The sequence below is a fragment of the Protobothrops mucrosquamatus genome, unplaced genomic scaffold, assembly GCF_001527695.2.
Source record: "Protobothrops mucrosquamatus isolate PMUCROS unplaced genomic scaffold, P.Mucros_1.0 scaffold880, whole genome shotgun sequence".
NCBI classification, from domain to species: domain Eukaryota; kingdom Metazoa; phylum Chordata; class Lepidosauria; order Squamata; family Viperidae; genus Protobothrops; species Protobothrops mucrosquamatus.
In genome coordinates this window covers 385774-404190 of record NW_015387134.1, presented here as the reverse complement: position 1 = coordinate 404190, position 18417 = coordinate 385774, and the positions used below count along the sequence as shown (strand labels likewise).

General features: G+C 46.1%; 1 protein-coding gene across 1 annotated transcript in view; it reads left to right on the top strand.

Moving 5' to 3' along the window:
* The first annotated feature begins 4428 nt into the window (after positions 1-4428).
* METRN (meteorin, glial cell differentiation regulator) overlaps positions 4429-18417 on the top strand; it is a 15350-nt gene continuing 1361 nt past the window's right edge. The window contains exons 1-3 of the mRNA XM_029284739.1: positions 4429-4535; positions 13007-13431; positions 16305-16370. Of these exons, the coding sequence (XP_029140572.1) occupies positions 4429-4535; positions 13007-13431; positions 16305-16370 (598 nt within the window). The remainder of the gene's footprint in view (positions 4536-13006; positions 13432-16304; positions 16371-18417) is intronic.

Below are 18417 nucleotides of genomic sequence, written 5' to 3'. Positions count from 1 at the left end.
CGCCCTATCTCCCTTACGGGACTCAGGGCGGTGAACAGGCGATAATAAAAACCATGATAAATATAGGCAGTTCTAAAATCAAATTAAATAACGGGCCTGTTCTAAAAACACACCCATACAAAAAACCCCACTAAAACATAATCAAACTACGCCAGGCCGGCCGCACGGAATAGATGGGCCTTCAGGGCTCGGCGAAAAATGTTAAGATGTTAGAACATCCCCCAACTTATGCACCCCAGAAAACCCCTCTAAGACACTTCTTATGATATACCTGTAGGTTCCCTATGGACAATTTCTTCATTAGCTCCGTAACATCTTAGATGTTCCACAAAGGAGATTGTTTACCTTGGCTCAAGGTAAAGCTTGATCTTCAACTCCAGCAGTTCCAGAGGTGCTCAAGTCTGCACTGTGAAGATTTTGCAATGTCCGTGAAAAGGGCAAGCCCAGCCAAGCGGCCCTCCCTCATTGTGACCCATCCGATTTACGAGCGGAGCAACAATGAAGGGCTGGATTCCGGGTGGCCTTTCATTCCCAGCATCCTGTCTCAACCCCCTGAGCGTCCTGCATAAACCCTGTTTCTTTCTCCTAATTCTGGAGCCCTGATTGATGGAGGAAGCATTGTCAGTCTTCCAAACTTCTCCATTCTGCCTTTCCCTCCTCTTTCTCCACAGTTTTCTGGGGGTCTGTGTTCCCGCTCACAAACCACGTTGGATCCTTGCCCTCCAAAAGCATCCGAGCTCAGGACAAATCCTGCACCGTGGTAGATGGTGGCTGAAGGACGTTCCTCGTTCTTCTCTGCAACGTTCCTCATTCTTCTTTCTTGCAAAAAACAAACAAACCCCATTCTTCTTTTGACATTTCTGCTCAGGGGACCAGCAAAGATGAATCCTCACGGCTGCTCTTTGCGTTTATTTATTTTATGGGTGTTTTTATTGTTTTGGTGGGGTTTTTTTTTAATTGTTTTGATTGCTTTATAATTTTAGAATTGTCAGCTGCCCAGAGCCACTTGGTTGAGTAGGGCAGCCATGGAAATTAAAAAACAAAACAAAACTAAGGCATTTAGAAGATCTGTTTTGCTTTGTTTTTTGTTTCTGACTTGAATATAGGAACACCACACGTTATAAATTAATATTGATCAAATATCAAACGCCTCTTCCTCAGTAGCAACCAATCTTCAACTAAGAAATAAGGAAAGGGCCAGAAAGTAAAAAAATTGCCCAGAAGCAGGCCTGGCTATACCCATTAATGTCCCTCCATGGTCTTTTTATTTTGATTTATTTAAAAGCTTTGTAACCTGCTCATTCTCCCAAAGGGTCTCTAGGATCTAATCTGATTTCAGATAAACCACTATCTTGCTTTAGCTATAATAAATCAGCAGTGTCATGACTTTCTTTCTTGTATTCCCTTTCTTTCTTTTCTTTCTCATTCATTCATTCTTTCTCTTTCTCCTTTGTTCTTTCCTTTCTCGCTGCCTTTCACTTTTTCTCTTTCTTGTTCCTTTCTTTTTCTTTTTTCTTTCTCTTTCCTTTGTATTTTTCTTTCCTTTCACTGTCTTTCACTTTCTTTTTTCTTTCTTTCTTTCTCTTTTCTTTTTCATCATCCATTTCCTATGGATTCCAACCTATTGATTCATTCCAGTGTCAGGCTGTCTCTGAAATACTTTCACTCACTTCTCCCAGACCCCGGCACGCCTCCCCCTCCCCTTTTCTCCCTCCAAATGTGTAATTGTCCATTTTTCATTCCACTTTGCCTTCCCGGTGGACCCTGTTCTCAGCCCAGATCACTACACTGCAATTGTTCCATGTTTACTTCAAACATTTTGGTGGGCAGTCATCCCAGTGGAAAAATAATTAATGGCAGGATCTGTTTAAAAAAAAAAGCTGGGACAATGCTGTCTGGGGAAAGAGGTGTGTGTGTGTGTGTGTGTGTGTGTGTGTGTGTGTGTGTGTGTTTTAAATAACTCAGAAAATGTTGTGGTCTTTTTTCTTTGGTATTCGGATGGTTAATCATCAGGAGGTTAAACCCAGTCTTGTCGAGTTTTTAAAATTCACATTATCACTCTGTTGCACCGGGATTAGACCGCATCACTTCAATGTTTTTAGAAAGCTTGGATAAAAATTCCTTTGGGTTTAATCCAGTCTGATCTCTTGTGACCAAAACTGAGACTCACATCCTGACGTTCTTAATCGAGGTTGCTGGATCCGTCCCCCTTTCCCCCACCACCACCACCACCCAGCCTTTTTTGAAAAGAAAACAACCTTTAAACAAACAGATGCTGACTTTAATGGATTGCGTAGTGCAAAGGAGCAGCTGAGATCTCATTTATATAAAAATGGGAAGTACAGGAAACCAGAAAAGGCTGGCAGCTGATCTGTTCACATAAATCCTCACTGGCTCCCAGCACATCTAAAGTGAGCAGTGGGAAAATTATTATTTAAAAAAAAACAAAAAAAACCAAGAGTTAACCATGGTTGGGTTTGTGGACCACTAACCTTCTCTAGGTCTGGTTTAATTGCCTCCAGGTTCTTTCTCCTCCCCTTTTTAAAAAATTGTGATGAAGCCACACGGCTTGCTTCAATTCCTCCCAGTTCATCCCTTGTCCCAAGGAGAATTACAGGCATCTTTCAGGAAGCTGAAAACAATTTCAAAAAAGTTTTGGATTTTTTTTCCCCCACCCAGCCATTTGGGGAATTTAAACTTTTTTGGCTGACAAGGGTGATGTTGTTCTCACTCAAAAAGGGAATTCAAGATTTAGAAATACACAAAAATGTCACACTTGCTTACCAACGTGTTAGGAGATGCCTAATAGAAAGGGAGAATTGCAGCCATAGCACAAATAATTCTTGACTTACAATCATTTGTTTAGTGACTGAAGTTACACACACACGGACAATATGACCGCATTTACAACTGTTGCAGCATTCCCCGCAGTCAAGGGATCGAAATTTGTGCACTTGACAAACGGCCTGCATTTATTTATGACGGGGGTCCTTGGTGCTCTCGGAGCTTGGTTGTTTTCTTGCAGACGTTTCATTACCCAACTGGGTAACATCACCAGTAAAGAGTGGGCTTTGCTCTCAGTTTATATCCTAGTGGTTTGCCCTGTCCGTGTTAGTGGATAATGGGGTTTGGGTAATGAAACCGACTGCAAGAAAACAACCAAGCTCAGAAGGCACCATGGACCCCATAGTCCTCCTCTCCTTCTTCCTCCTCCACAGGCCCCACTCCCTCCTAGCCCTGATGGTGTTACCCAGTTAGGTAACGAAATGTCTGCAAGGAAACAACCACGCTCAGAGAGCACCAAGGACCCTGTAGTGCTCTGCCTCCTCTTCCTCCTCCTCCCTCTTCTTCCTCTTCCTCTTCTTCCTCCTCTTCCTCTTTTTCCTTTTCTTCCTCCTCCTCCACAGGCCCCACTCCCTCCTAGCCCTGATGGTGGTACCCAGTTAGGTAACGAAACGTCTGCAAGGAAACAACCAAGTACCAGGGACCCTGTAGTGCTCTGCCTCTTTTTTCTTCTTCTTCTTCTTCTTCTTCTTCTTCTTCTTCTTCTTCTTCTTCTTCTTCTTCTTCTTCTTCTTCTTCTTCTTCTTCTTCTTCTTCTTCTTCTTCTTCTTCTTCTTCTTCTTCTTCTTCTTCTTCTTCTTCTTCTTCTCCTCCTCCTCCTCCTCCTCCTCCCCTCCTCCTCCCCCTCCTCCTCCTCCTCCTCCTTCCTCCTCCTCCTTCCTCCTCCTCCTGCCCCACTCTGATGGTGTTACCCAGTTAGGTAACGAAAGGTCTGCAAGAAAACAACCAAGCTCAGAGAGCATTAGGGACCCTGTAGTGCTCTGCCTCTTCTTCTTCCTCCTCCTCCTCCGGCCCCACTCCCTCCTAGTCCTGATGGTGTTACCCAGTCAGGTAACGAAACGTCTGCAAGAAAACAACCCAGCTCAGAGAGCACTCTTTCCACTCCGGGTGTCTGAATCGCATTGTTCTCCCCCGAACGGCTGCGACCCCCCCCCCCCATTGGCTCCAAGTTCCCCCAGCCTGGCTCTGATTGGGCGATCTCCCCCCCCCCTTGGCCCCGCCCCGGCTGATCCCTGGGCTTGGCTGGAAACTGACCAGCGCTCCTTCGGCGGCAGCGCGTCTGATCCCGAAGCGCCGTTTCCATCGGGAGCTCCGTGGGGGCGAGGAAGCGCCTCTTTGCGCCCACCCACCCCTCGGGCAAGGAGGCAGCCGAAGCCAAAGCCCCTCGGAAGGGCTGGGAAGCGGCGGCGGCGGCGATGGGGGACGGAGAGCAGGCGGAGCGGCTGAGGCTTCCCACGCGTTTGGAGAGGCGGCTTCTTTATATTTGAACTCCGCGCTGCGCCGCCCGTGGTTTTTCCTTCCTTTCTTCCTTTCTTCCTTCCTTTCTTTCCCCCCCTTTGCTTTCCCAGGGAAGCCCGTGAAAGCATGCCTTGGACCCCGCGCTTGCTTGCCCTTCTCCTCCTCCTCCTCCTCCTCCTCCTGGACCCGGCCTTTTGCAGTTACTCCGAGGATCAGTGCAGCTGGAGAGGAAGGTAAGGAGGGCGAGGAAGCGCAAAGACGCCCAGCTGAAGAGAGCCCGTGGCATCCCGCGACCTCTTTGGCTTGCATTTGGGGTTCCAGCCGGGGCAGGTTGCAAAACTCCGATCCGCCACGGCGGGGCGGCATAGAGGCTGTGCGTTTGGGACGGGGGGGGTCCTTAGCTGCCCTCCGGAGGGTCTTGGGGAGAGTTGCCGCCAAATACGCTTTCCCCCGCACGAGTTTACCTTTTAAAATAGACTCAACCCACCCACCCCTCTTCTCCCATCATCACTCCTGTCTCCTAAAACTGGAGCTTCTGCATTCTTGTCCAGGGGTGTCCAACCTTGGCAACTGTTGAGACTTCTGGACTTCAACTCCCAGAATTCCTAAGCTTGGCTGGCTGGGGAACTCTTAAAGAGTTGAAAGCCAGTTGAAAGGGTCTGAAGGTTGCCAAGGTTTAGACACCCCCTCTGCTCTAAACTCAAAAGGCTGGCTGGGGAATTTCTGGGAGTTGAAATCCGCCCGTTTTTTTCAAGTTGGCAAGATTGAGAAAGATTGTGCTAGAGACTCAAGAGTGATACTAACTAGGGGGTGACGTGATAGCAGTGTTCCAATATTTGAGGGGCTGCCATAAAGAAGGGGGAGGGGTAATTGATTTTTCAAAGCGCCAGAAGGTAAGACAAGAAATAATGGATGGAAACTAATCAAGAAGAGGAGCAAACCTGGAATTCGGGAGAAATTTCCTAAGGGTGAGAACAATCAACCAGGGGAAGAGTTGTGGCTGCTCCATCACTGGTGGCTTTTAAGAAGAGACTGGACAACCATTTGACCGGTATGGTATAGACTGGTCTCCTGCTTGAGTAGGGGGTTGGACTAGAAGACCTCCAAGGTCCCTTCCAACTCTGTTATTCTGATACAACGGCCATGCTGGCTAGCCATGTTCCTTGGTGTTTCTAGGCTGGCATGTAGAAATGTGAATGCAAGCATCTTTTAAATGTGCCTGTCTATTTAGTCTATTCAGTCCTGGCTTTCTGTCACAAATGCTGTTCTAAGGGGTGCCTCTGTACCAATTTCTCCTAGGGTTGTGTGTTGGAAAAGGATGTTCTAGATCAGGGGTGTCAAACTGCCGGCTCGCGGGGCGGATGCATCATAGCGGCAATGGGGAAAAAAAAATCATGATATGTCGCGACACGTCACGTGACGTGGCGAGTTTGACACCCCTGTTCTAGATGATATGAGTTGGTTTGGGGACAAATTCAAATAAAAAGGCTTACTGCTTTCGTGGATCTTTAGGCAAGCCAACGCTGCTCAGTGCAATTTGAGGGATCAATCCCTCGGGGTGGGGAGGAACAGTGTGGTAGAGTGGTTAAAGTGCCAATGAAGATTCTCAGTCCATCCAGGCAGAGCTGTCTGGAAGTTGAGTCATGGCAACTAGACTTTGTTGTTGTTGTTGTTGGTTGGAAACATTTCACTGCTTATCCAAGGACAGTGGTTCCTTGGGAGCCAACTGGTTTGAAACGCATCGAATGTGGAACTCATTTTGATGCGAAAACGTCGTCCCAGTACTCGTTGTTTGTTTAGTTTTCGATGCATAAGCTAGAACTTGCCTTGTGACTCACTTAATTATTCCTTATGGGGAAAATGTCATTGTTTTTGGTACTCGTTGTGCCTGCCAGAATCAATCAATGATAAGAATCGAGATACCACTGCAACTTCTTCAGTCTGAGCAAGTTGGTTAGCAAGTTTCGTTTCTCACCTAATCTGAATAGGCTCATTAGGTGAGTAGGCAGAATAACAGAGTTGGAAGGGACCTTGTAAGGTCATCTAGTCCAGAGGTCCCCAATCTTTTGGGTACCAGGGACCAGTTCCGAGGAGAGAAATTTTTCCGCAGACCGGAGGGGGTGTGGTTTTGTGTGCTGCCTGCATCCCACGGATGAGGCTTTGTTTGTTTGTGCGGCCCGGTTGCTGGCATGCTGTGGCCCGGTACTAGTCCACGGACCTGGGGTTGGGGACCCCTGATCTAGACCAACCCCCTGCTGAAGCAGGAGACCCTATATCATTTCTGACAAGTGGCTATCCAGTCTCTTCTTGAAAGCTTCCAGTGATGAAGCTCCCAGAATGTCTGAAGGCAATCTGTTCCATTGGTTGATTGTTCTCTCTGTCACAAAATTTCTCCTTATTTCTAGGTTGAATCTCTCCTTCATCAGTTTCCATCCGTTATTCCTTGCCTGGCCTTCGGGAGCTTTGGAAAATAGGTTGACCCCCTTCTCTCCATGACAGCCCCTCAAATATTGGCACACTGCTATCATGTCTCCGCTGGTCCTTCTCTTCATTAAACTAGACGTACCCAGTTCCTGTCACCGTTGTTCATCTGCTTAAGCCTCCAGCCCCCTAATCATCTTTGTTGCTCTTCTCTGCACTCTTTCTAGAGTCTTTCAAAGAGTTGTTAAAGGTTCTTCTCTTAGGTGGATTGTTAAGTGTGACTTCCCTGTTGAACCTGGGGCAAGGATCCATCATTTCTGAATTTTTTTTTGCTAAGGAAATTCAGCACTCCTGTTAATGCCAATCTCTCCATCCCTTTGGAGTTTGTTCATCCTTTTTAGGGGGGAAACATAAGAAAAAATGGTTGAGACTGATGAAAAGTTGGACATTTTAACTGAAGAGGGTTGCTGAAGAAAGCATCTCAAAAGCACTGAATTAGTTCTTTCTCATGGGGTGTTATATCTTTTGGGGTGTTAGCCTACTTTTCCTCCTAAAGGTAGGGGATGACAGAGGTAGTTTGTCCTAGAACAGTGTGAAAAAATTGATTTGAAGATTTGGGGAATCTCAAAGACGATTCAGGCGATTCAGTCAGAATCGTCATTGAAGGTGATTCAGTCAGATCCCCAGATCCAATCAACAAGGGCATCTGGGTTGATCATTGTGGAGGAAGTCATCCCGTTGGATGGGTTTGACAATTATGGAACAAATTGGAAGGTTGATATTGTGAATCAAGTCATCATGTTGGATAGGTTGACAATTATGGAGCAAATCAACAAATTGGATGGGTTGATAACTGTGGATCGAGTCATTGCATCAGATGGTTTGATAATTGTGGATCAAATTACCATATTGTATGGTTTGATAATTGTGGATCAACTCATCCCATTGGATGGGTTAATAATTGTGGATCAAGTCATCACATTGGTTGGGTTGATAATTGTGGATCAACTCATCCCATTGGATGGGTTAATAATTGTGGATCAAGTCATTGCATTGGATGAGTTGATAATTGTGGATCAAGTTACCGTATTGGATGGTTTGATAATTGTGGATCAACTCATCCCGTTAGATGGGTTGATAATTGTGGATCAAGTCACCCCATTGGATGGGTTGATAATCATGGATCAAATTAGATGGAAGATAAATATTACTAATTGCTTTGAGTTGGAGATGTATATTTAACCATGCTATTGCCTGGTTCTCCTGAAGATATAAGAGAACTGATGGATTGACTGGTTGATTATATGATATCAAGGCAGTGTTGACTCTTAGTAACTATATAGACTAGTGCTTAAGGATTGTCTAATGAAGGGAAAGGAATTATAGGGTACCCACTCATAATGATGATACCCTAGGACAGGGGTAGGCAACCTCGGCTCTTTTATGACTCATGGACTTCAATTCCCAGAATTCCTGAGTCAGCATAGCATAGGATGCAGTAGTTAAAGATGCTGAGCTACAGGTAATTCTCACTTACTGACTGTTTGTTTAAGAACTGTTCAAAGTTATGATGGAACCAAAAAAAAAGTGACTTAGGACTGGTTTTTGCAGTTACGACCATTTCAGCATCCCCACGATCACAGGATCATGATATGGGCACTTGACAGCCATCACGTATTTTTGACAATTTCAGGGTCCCACAGTCACGTGATGGCCATTTGCAGCCACCCCAGCCAGCTTCTGACCAGCAATGGGGAAGACAGCAGAGAAGATTGCAAGTCACTGTCACCTGAGTCTTATTTAACGCCCGTGACAAAAAATGGTCATAAAATTGGTTGCGGTCACACGAGGTCTCACTTAACCACTGTACTGCTTAAGGACACGTTTTTTCCAGTCCCTGTTGTGTTTGTAAGTCGAGGACTACCTGTAAGATTATGGAGACCCGGATTAAAACTCCCACTCAAGCTGGAAGCTCAGTAATTGACATGGAACCTGTCGACGCCTTTCAGTCCAGCCTCCTTTACCGGGTTGTTGTGAGAATCAAATGAGGAGAGAGCTTCTCCGTGCTTTTCTGCTTCCAGCTGCCAGAGGAACACAAGACAGGAAAGAAAATACTTGCACCAATCCTTAAAAAAAATGTTTCTCCTTCAAGAAGGTTCGAATTGAGCTACTAAGAGGGGAAATGACAGAATGAAAAGCCTACGGCAAGATGGTTGACAAAGAGGAACATCAAATGGTACAAAAATCAAACGCATAGGGCAGTCTCTCTCCACGCTGGCTGGGAATTCTGGGAGTTGTACTCCTAGCAGATCTAGAAGCAGAATTAACAGAGTTGGAAGGGACCATGGAGGTCTTCTAGTCCAACCCCCTGCTCAGGCAGGAAAACCTCTACCATTTCAGACAAATGGTTGTCCAGTCTCTTCTTAAAAACCTCCAGTGTTGGAGCATTCACCGCTTCTGGAGGCAGGTTGTTCCACTGGTTAATTGTTCTCACTGTCAGGAAATTCCTCCTTAGTTCTAGATTGCTCGTCGCCTTGATTAGCTTCCATTCTTTGCTTCTTGTCCTGCCTTCATGGGCTTTGGAGAATAGCTTGACTCCCTCTTCTTTGGGGCAGCCCCTCAAATATTGGAAGACCGCTATCGTGTCACCCCTCGTCCCTGTTTTCATTAAACTAGACATACCCAATCCGTGCAACCGTTCTTCAAATGTTTTAGCCTCCAGCCCCCTCATCATCTTTGATGCTCTTCTCTGCCCTCTTTCCAGAGTCTCGACACCAAGCAATAGAAGAGAAGCTTTGTGGCTCACGGTTGAACTGTGAGATCCTTGGTGCTCTCTGAGCCAGACTGATGATGTTACCTAGTTTGGTAAGGAAACGTCTGCAGGAAAACCACCAAGCTCAGAGAGCGCACGGACCCCATAGAACTGGAAGCCAATAATAATAATAATAATAATAATAATAATAATAATAATAATAATAATAATAATAATAATAATAATAATAATAATAAAGTTGGAAGGGACCTTGGAGGTCATCTAGTCCAATCCCCTGCTCAGGCAGGAAACCCTATACCATTTCGGACAAATGGCTGTCCAGTTTCTTCTTAAAAACTTCCAGTGTTGGAGCATTCACTGCTTCTGGAGGCAGGTTGTTCCACTGGTTAATTGTTCTCACTGTCAGGAAGTTTCTCCTTAGTTCTAGGTTGCTTCTCTCCTTGATTAGTTTCCATCTATTTGTTTCCTGTCCTGCCTTCAGGCGCTTTGGAAAATAGCTTGACTCCCTCTTCTTTGGGGCAGCCCCTGAGATACTGGAAGACTGCTATCCTGTCCCTCCTCGTCCTTCTCTTCGTTAAACTAGACATACCCAATTCCAGCAGCCGTTCCTTATATGTTTTAGCCTCCAGACCTCTAATCATCTTTGTTGAGGTGGGAAAAGGCTGATTCTTCCACAAATGGGTCACAGAACTGGATTACATCACCCCTTGACTCTAAGCCACCCTGCACTCCCGGCTGTGCGATGGTTTGGGAAATTTCTAAGTTTGAAAGACTTCACAAAAAGAGAAAGAGAAACTCAGGAGTCTGGGGGGAAATCCCTCCCCCAAAGCCAATCTCCTAATTACAAGCCATTTCTCTCTAATCTGGCTACTTCCAATCTTCTCTGCCCCTCTTCTCCCTTCCCCCCCCTTCACATATTTCCTGGTCACCAAAGGATAATACTTTTTGGTTTGGCAGAGAGATTCGGGGCGAACGTGTTAATGGTTTGAGCTCCCCACATGCAAGAAATTAAGCTAATACCATTAGCCAGCCACTCTTTTGTTTTCCTCCTGTTCCCTTTTGTAGGCTGTTTAAAAAGAAAACAGGAAAAATCTTGTCTGTGGGCCAAGCAGCTGGTGGAAAATGACTCCAGAGCTGTTTACAGGAGAGACAGAGAGAGAGAGTGGGAAAAAGAAGGGAAATTTAAGGAGTTTGGGAATCCTGAGATCCTGTTTATAACACTGAGTATGGGAGTGGACACCCCTTTTTCCCTTGGAAATCAGGCAGCCTAAAGAATGGTCCTCAAGCCTCATTATCTATGGAGCTTCTGAAGAGGAGCCTCAATAGAGCTTTTTGTCATTAAATAGGCTGGAGGGGAGGGGACACAGCTGCAACATCTGGTTCTCGGCTGGCTTGATCCTTTGCAGAAGACAAGCGGATGAGTCATGGTTCGTGTGAAAATGGCAGGCGTCAGTCAAGGCTTTCCCACCCTCTCTGATGGCATCCACCAGGTCAAGATGGGGTGGAGGGGGACAAGTTGGACAGTTGTCAAGATCTAAGGAGGCAGCCTCTGAGCAGATGGGCTGTGGGGGTGGCTGAGTCATGGCCCTCACCCACACATCCCTGCCGGTGATGAAAGGCAGAGAGGCAGATCTGACCGGTCTAGCCGACCACAACTTTCCCAGGAGAATCCAAGGGGAAGCACATGGATGACCTCAGAGCAGACATCAATCCCAAATATTGGAAGACAGGGGTCCTAGGACCTTTGGGGGGGGGCTCTGGTCCATGGAAAACAGTTGAGACCACATGGTGGGAAAAACATAGACCAGAAGGTTTTGGCTTAAGGTATCACAAAAGATCTGTTATGGGAACGGTGCCCGCTTATCAAATTCCATTTATCAGAAGACGAACTCCACCGTTTGTTCTAAGAGTTCTAAGGTTTTATATTTTCTGGGGAAATTTTTATATTTTATTTGAAGAGTTTGTATTTTAAGAAACCCTGGTGGCGCACTGGTTAGAATGCAATATTGCAGGCAAACTCTGCCCACTGCCAGGAGTTCGATCCTGACCGGCTCAAGGTTGACTCAGCCTTCCATCCTTCTGAGGTGGGTAAAATGAGGACCCAGATTGTTGGGGGGCAAATAATGCTGACTCTGTAAACTGTTTAGAGAGGGCTGTGAAGCACCGTGAAGCAATATATAAGTCTTGCTTTCAGCTTGCCTTCAGAAATTGTGGGCGCTCCATCACTGGAGATTTTTAAAAAGAGACTAGACAGTCACTTGTCTGAAATGGTGTAGGTTCTCCTGCTTGAGCAGGGGGCTGGACTAGAAGACCTCCAAGGTCTCTTCCAGCTCTATTCTATTCCATTCCATTCCATTTCATTCCATTCTAAAGTGCTATTGCTATTGCTAGTTTCTTGGAAGAGTTTATAATTTATTTGAAGATTTCATTGTTATCTTCTCGGATGTGCTCTGAGCTGCCCAGAATCATTCTGGAATCAGTGGTGCCTAAAAATCAAATAATTAAATTAAATTAAGATGGACACTTCATATCGCTGCAGTTTATCCTTTTCTCTTTTCCCCCCACATTATTTCCAAATAATCTGTGACCCCGTTCAAGCGAATTTCTGGGTGATATGCAAAAGGCAGGCTCTGGACTTTGAGCTATGACAGTTTCCTGATTTATTTATACTCCTTGCAGACCGCTGGTCATTTGCATCCTTTTAGAGAGTTGTTGAGGCCACTTGGAGGCTGTCTTCAGTGACCCTGAGGACACAGATAAACCTCCAACTGGCCTCAACTACTCTCTAAAAGAATCCCAATGACCAGCTGTCTGCAAGGAGTATAAATCCTTCCATTCCCCACCATCCAGTCAGAGCTGAAGAAGCTTCTTGGATGAGAAGCAAAATGTTTTCAAAGAAAAACAGAAAGTCCAGTTGCCTTGGGGACTTCAAACAGTCGCTAAACAAATAGCTGTAAGTTCAAGACTACAGATAGCCCTTAACTTGCAACCACAACTGTGCCCAAAATTTCTGTTGCTAAGAGAAACATTTGTTGAGCGAATTTTGGCCCCATATTATGACCTCTCCTGCCACAGTTGTTAAGTGAATCGCCGCAGTTGCTAAGTGAGTAACATGGTTGTTAAACAAATCTTCCCCCTTGACTTTGCTTGTCCGAAGGTCGCAAAAGGGGATTGCAGGATCCCGGGACACGGCAACCGTCCTAAATACGAGTCGGTTGCCAAGCGTTTGAATTTTGACCACGTGACTATTAGGCTGCTGCAACGGTCGTAAGTGTGAAGACTGGTCATCGGTCGCTTTTTCCAGTGCCGTTGCAACTTTGAACGGACACTAAACAAACTGTTGTAAACTGAGGAATACCCGTGCTTGTAATCTGTACTTCAAGCGAGACAGGAAGCTGGGCAGGTACATTGGGAGTTGTGGGCGGGTGCCCAGGGGTGCCAGATTGAAGAACCATGCCAGTCAGGCAAAGGCCCTTTCTTTGGCTAACCCTGTCTCACTCTCCCTTGCAGTGGTCTCTCCCAAGAAGCTGGCAGTGTGGAACAGATCTCCTTGCACTGTGCCGAAGGATCCCTGGAATGGCTGTACCCAGCCGGAGCGTTGCGCCTAAGCCTGTCCCCCCGCCTGCCCACGGGCCCCGCCGGCAAAGAGAAACCGCAGCACGTCACCGCTTGCATCAAGTCCTCCAGCAGCTTCCGGGGAGCCCAGATTTACTTGGAACGAGACGGGGTCTTGGAGCTGCTCCTCTCGGAGACGGACGCGGCCCTCCAGCCCAAGGTGCGCTGTTTCAGGTGGCTGCCGCGAGAGAAAGTCGCCCTCTTCTTGCAGTCCACTTTGCACCAAGACATCAGCCGTCGGATTGCAGCTTTCCGTTACGAGCTGCGGGGCGAGGGGAACGCTCACTTCTCCTGGTCCTGGAGGAACCTCAGCGTGGAAGGTGTGTTTGTGTTGGCCTTGCGGGGATCAACCAGATAGGGAATCACCAGCAGATGGGCTCATTCTACTTTACTGTAATGCTACGATGAGCGAATCTTGCAAGTCTGAAACTACAGTCCTCTCAAGGAGAATATTTGTAGCTCAGGGGTCCTTGGTACTCTCTGAGTTTGGTGGTTTTCTTGAAGACGCTTCATTACCCAACTAGGTAACATCATCAGGGGTAGAACTAGCACGGATGGTGTTACCTAGTTTGGGTAATGAAACATCTGCAAGAAAAACACCAAGCTCAGTGAGCACCAAGGACCCCTCAGTTCAATCTCCTCCATCTTTTTTGTGGCCTCAGAGGGTCTCTTCTGAGGGAGGGTCTCTTCTGAGCCTCTTGTCCTGCCCAGTATTAAGTTGTGGGCTAAGCTGCCACTGTTCCCTTGTCAGCATCTCTTCACCTAATCTCCCATGTTCTTCCCCACATACCATTATAATTTGTTTGAATGACTTGTGGGAATGTTGGACCAGGAAATGTCCCTTCAGCCGCTCAGGATCGAACTGCTGGCAAGTGGCAGAGTTAGCCTGCAATACCGCACTCTAACCACTGCGCCACCACAAAGCAATTGTCCTAATTACTGTCACGTGCCATATGGCCATGCACCCAAATTTTGATTGCAGGACCACGAGGAATCAGGGATGGCCGTAAGCGTATGTCATAGTCATTTTTTTCAGTGCCATTGTGACTTCAAATTGTTGCTAAGCAAATGCTTGCCAATCGAGGACTACCTGTATAAAAAATATAATTTTAACGTGTGCTCGGCGAAGAGGTGCATCTATTTAAAACTGGAGTGCAGAAGAGCTTCAGGACAGCTGGAGGTGGGCAGACAGCTTCTTTAAGGAACCCCCCCCCTCCGAAAACCTCCGATTGAATAATCTCTCCGGCACTCAACACAACTTTGCAGCAAGCTTCCGATACAGAGGAAATCCATGGTTTACCATCTCCTTGGCACAAAGGATCCTGGAAGCAATCAGTCAGTTTCCCACTATTTAAATCCTTTGATATGGTGGGATGCCAGAATGCTGTCTGTCAATCATTCGACAATATTTGATTGCTGCTGGATGGGAATGGGGAAATTCCGGTAACTCTCTTCTCCCCTTCCACAAATCACGCTAGGAATCTGAGCGGTGGGGATTGGGTAAATCCCTGGAGGACAAGCTTCCTTTTTAAGGTCCCTTGTCCACAGGTGAACATCATGGAAGATTAAACTCAAAGTACAGGCAGTCCTTGACTTAACAACCATTCGTTTAGCGATCAAAGTTACAACGGCACTGAAAAAAAGAGACATATGACCATTTATCACAACCAAACTTAAGTCCAATCTGTCTTGAATGTGGCTGACGTTTATCAAACTCTTACCAGATGCTGAGCATTAGCTGAGGCCGCTTTTAGCAATAAATCAGTTAAATTGATTGGCCCTGGTTTTTCATACCCAACAAGGCACCTCATATTCTGCACGCAAAGTTGTAGGGAGCCATCTACGCGAGGATATGCGCCAAGCATCATCATCTTTAAATAATGAAGAAATAACAATCATTTAAATATGAGCCAGCAGTGTGCTGTAGCTGCCAAAAAAGCCAACACAGTGCTAGGCTGCATTAACAGAGGGTTAGAATCAAGATCATGTGAAATATTAATACCGCTTTACAATGCCTTGGTAAGGCCACACTTGGAATACTGCATCCAGTTTTGGTCACCACGATGTAAAAAAGATGGTGAGACTCTAGAAAGAGTACAGAGAAGAGCAACAAAGATGATTAGGGGACTGGAGGCTAAAACATATGAGGAACGGTGGCTGGAATTGGTTATGTCTAGTTTAATGAAGAGAAGGACGAAGGGGGACATGATAGCAGTGTTCCAATATCTCAGGGGCTGCCCCAAAGAAGAGGGAGTCAAGCTATTCTCCAAAGCGCCTGAAGGCAGGACAAGAAGCAACGGATGGAAACTGATCCAGGAGAGAAGCAACCTAGAACTAAGGAGAAACTTCCTGACAGTGAGAACAATTAACCAGTGGAACAACCTGCCTCCAGAAGCGGTGAATGCTCCAACACTGGAAGTTTTTAAGAAGAGACTGGACAGCCATTTGTCCAAAATGGTATAGGGTTTCCTGCCTGAGCAGGGGGTTGGTCTAGATGACCTCCAAGGTCCCTTCCAACTTTATCATTATTATTATTATTATAATCCTAATAAATAGGTGGAGAATAAAGGCCAAATCCAGTGTAAACATCTGGCTGGCTGTGTGACGAATGGGGACATATAGCCATTTATCACACTTACGACCGTTGCAGCATCCCCAAGGTCATGTGATTTGCATTCGGACACTTGACAATCGCTTCGTATTTAGGACGGTTGTGTGTCCCGGGGGGTCACGTGATCCCCTTTTGCAAGCCAAGGCAACGGGAGAAGCCAGATTTGTTTAACAACCGTGTGACTAATTTAACAACTGCAGTGATTCGCTTAACAAACGTGGCCGGAAAAGTCGTAAAATGGGGCAAAACTCACTGAACAAATTTCTCACCTAACAACATAAAAGTTTGGGCTCCTTTGTGGTGGTAAGTTGTAAGCATCCCAGAATCACGTGACCGCCATTTGTGGTCTTCCCAGCCAGCTTCCAACAAGCAAAAGTCATTGGGGGAAGTTGTGTTTGCTTAATGACTGGGCGGGTGCTGTTTTGGTCATAAGAGCAAGGACAGCCACAAGTCACTTTTTGCAGCACTACTGTAATTTTGAACCCTTGCTACATGAAGGATTGTAAGTCGAGGACTATGTGTCTGTTGGTTATGGGCCCAATTGCTGTTTAGTGACTATTTGTTCCTTTCCCCCTTTCAAAGATGCAGGGACTTGCCGTCCGTGTAACAACACCGAAATCCTGATGGCAGTTTGCACAAGTGATTTTGGTGAGTAGATTTTCTCCAGTGTTATTTACTGCTCTCTTCACCATCCGTGGAGATTCTCAGTCATGCAGGTCATGGTTGTCTCAAAGGTGCGTTTTCAAGAGGCAACTGGACTTTGTTGTTTTTTTTGAAGACGTTTCATTTCTGATCCAAGAAGCTTCTTTAGTTCTGACTGAATGATGGAGGAGGGAAGGATTTATATTCCTGGCAGTCCTCTGGTCATTAGTACTCCAGCTAAGAGGCTAGAAAGTGGAGTTCTAGTCCCACCTTAGGCATGAAAGCCAGCTGGGTGATTTGGGGCCAGCCCCTCTCTCTCAGCCCAACTCACCTCACCTCAGGGCGGGTTGTTGTGGGGAAAATAGGAGGCAGAAGATGTGTTGGATACATTCACCTTCTTATTAGTAAAAAGGCAGAAGATTAGATAGATAGATAGATAGATAGATAGATAGATAGATAGATAGATAGATAGATAGATAGACAGATAGACAGATAGATAGATAGATAGACAGACAGACAGACAGACAGACAGACAGACAGACAGACAGACAGACAGACAATAGATATGAGAGAGAGATGATATAGATAGAGAGAGAGAGATAAAGAGATAGAGATGATATAGAGAGATAATAGATGATAGATAGATAGATAGATAGATAGATAGATAGATATGAGAGAGATGATAGATAGATAGATAGATAGATAGATAGATAGATAGATAGATAGATAGATAGGAGAGAGAGATGAGATAGATAGACAGAAAGACAGACAGATAATAGATATGAGACAGATGATATAGATAGATAGATAGATAGATAGATAGATAGATAGATAGATAGATAGATAGATAGATAGATAGATAGATAGATAGATGGATGGATGGATGGATGGATGGATGGATGGATGGATACTTGGAGGTGTTACGGTGCTTTCATTCCCCCTTTGCAGTGCTTGTGGTCATCCACCTGCCTTCCCTCCCTCTGTTGTGGGCAGCTTTCGCTTGCTTGCTAAACCCCCCCCCCCCCATGTTCAATCTTCAGCCCTGGAAGAAAGAGGTCACGGCGTCTGGGAGGGCCCAGCTCTGGGGTTGCTACAGCAACTGGCAAGTCAGACAAGAGAACAGGCGGATTTGTCACGCCAGATCAGATCAGGGGCCTATCGGGAGACCTCCGAGAGGCTCCTTGCCGATTCGGAGGGAGGGAGGCGGACACATTTTTGAGCTGGGGTGGGGGTGCTGGGTGCCGAAGGCCGAGAGAGGACTGGCCGAATCCTAACAATTCTACAGCTACTCAAAGGCCATTGCAGCCGATTGGGAGAGAGGTCAGCAAAGAAAAGTCAGCCAGATTCCTCTCCGGGAAGATCCCTTGACCACCCTGAGATCAGAGTTAATGGATATTTTTAATAACGCCCCTTGCGGCCACAGGACTGCAACTGGACCGCGTTTGTGGCTATTCGCGGCATCCCGCAGTCGCATGACCGCGGCTTATGGCAATTTTGGCCAGGAACTGGTGTTTGCTTTCAGTTTCCCACCACAAACACCCACCGGTTACAATGCAGCGTTCGTTTAAACCACAAACCAGGTTATAAAATAGGGCGCAGTCCCATGGTGGTTCGCTTAATGGCCGCCACAATCTCTGGGCTCAAGCACAGTTGGAAGTCAAGAACTATTTTATATTTTGTTGTGTGAATTACCCAGCATGTCGAACCATAATAAAGCTGCCTGTTAATTGATCCAACTCTGGCTGTTGTCTTAAATCAGGGCTAGGATCAAATGTCTTTTAGAGTCATTGACAGAGATTCTCTTACCTGCCATGGAAACTTCAGATCAGGATTTACTATGGGTCTTCTCCGTGGCTATAAAAGGGGGTCAGAATTACAGGGGGGGGATCGTTGGACCTCAGATGTGCTTCAGCTATAGTTCTGAGCAATCCCAGTTAGTCCCTCTAATGATGAAGATTGCCGGGAACTGTAGTTTAGCAGCCTCTGGAGAGCCAGCAATTCCCACTTCTTTTCTAAAAATGATTCTTTACGAAAACCCACCCAGGTCCCTTTC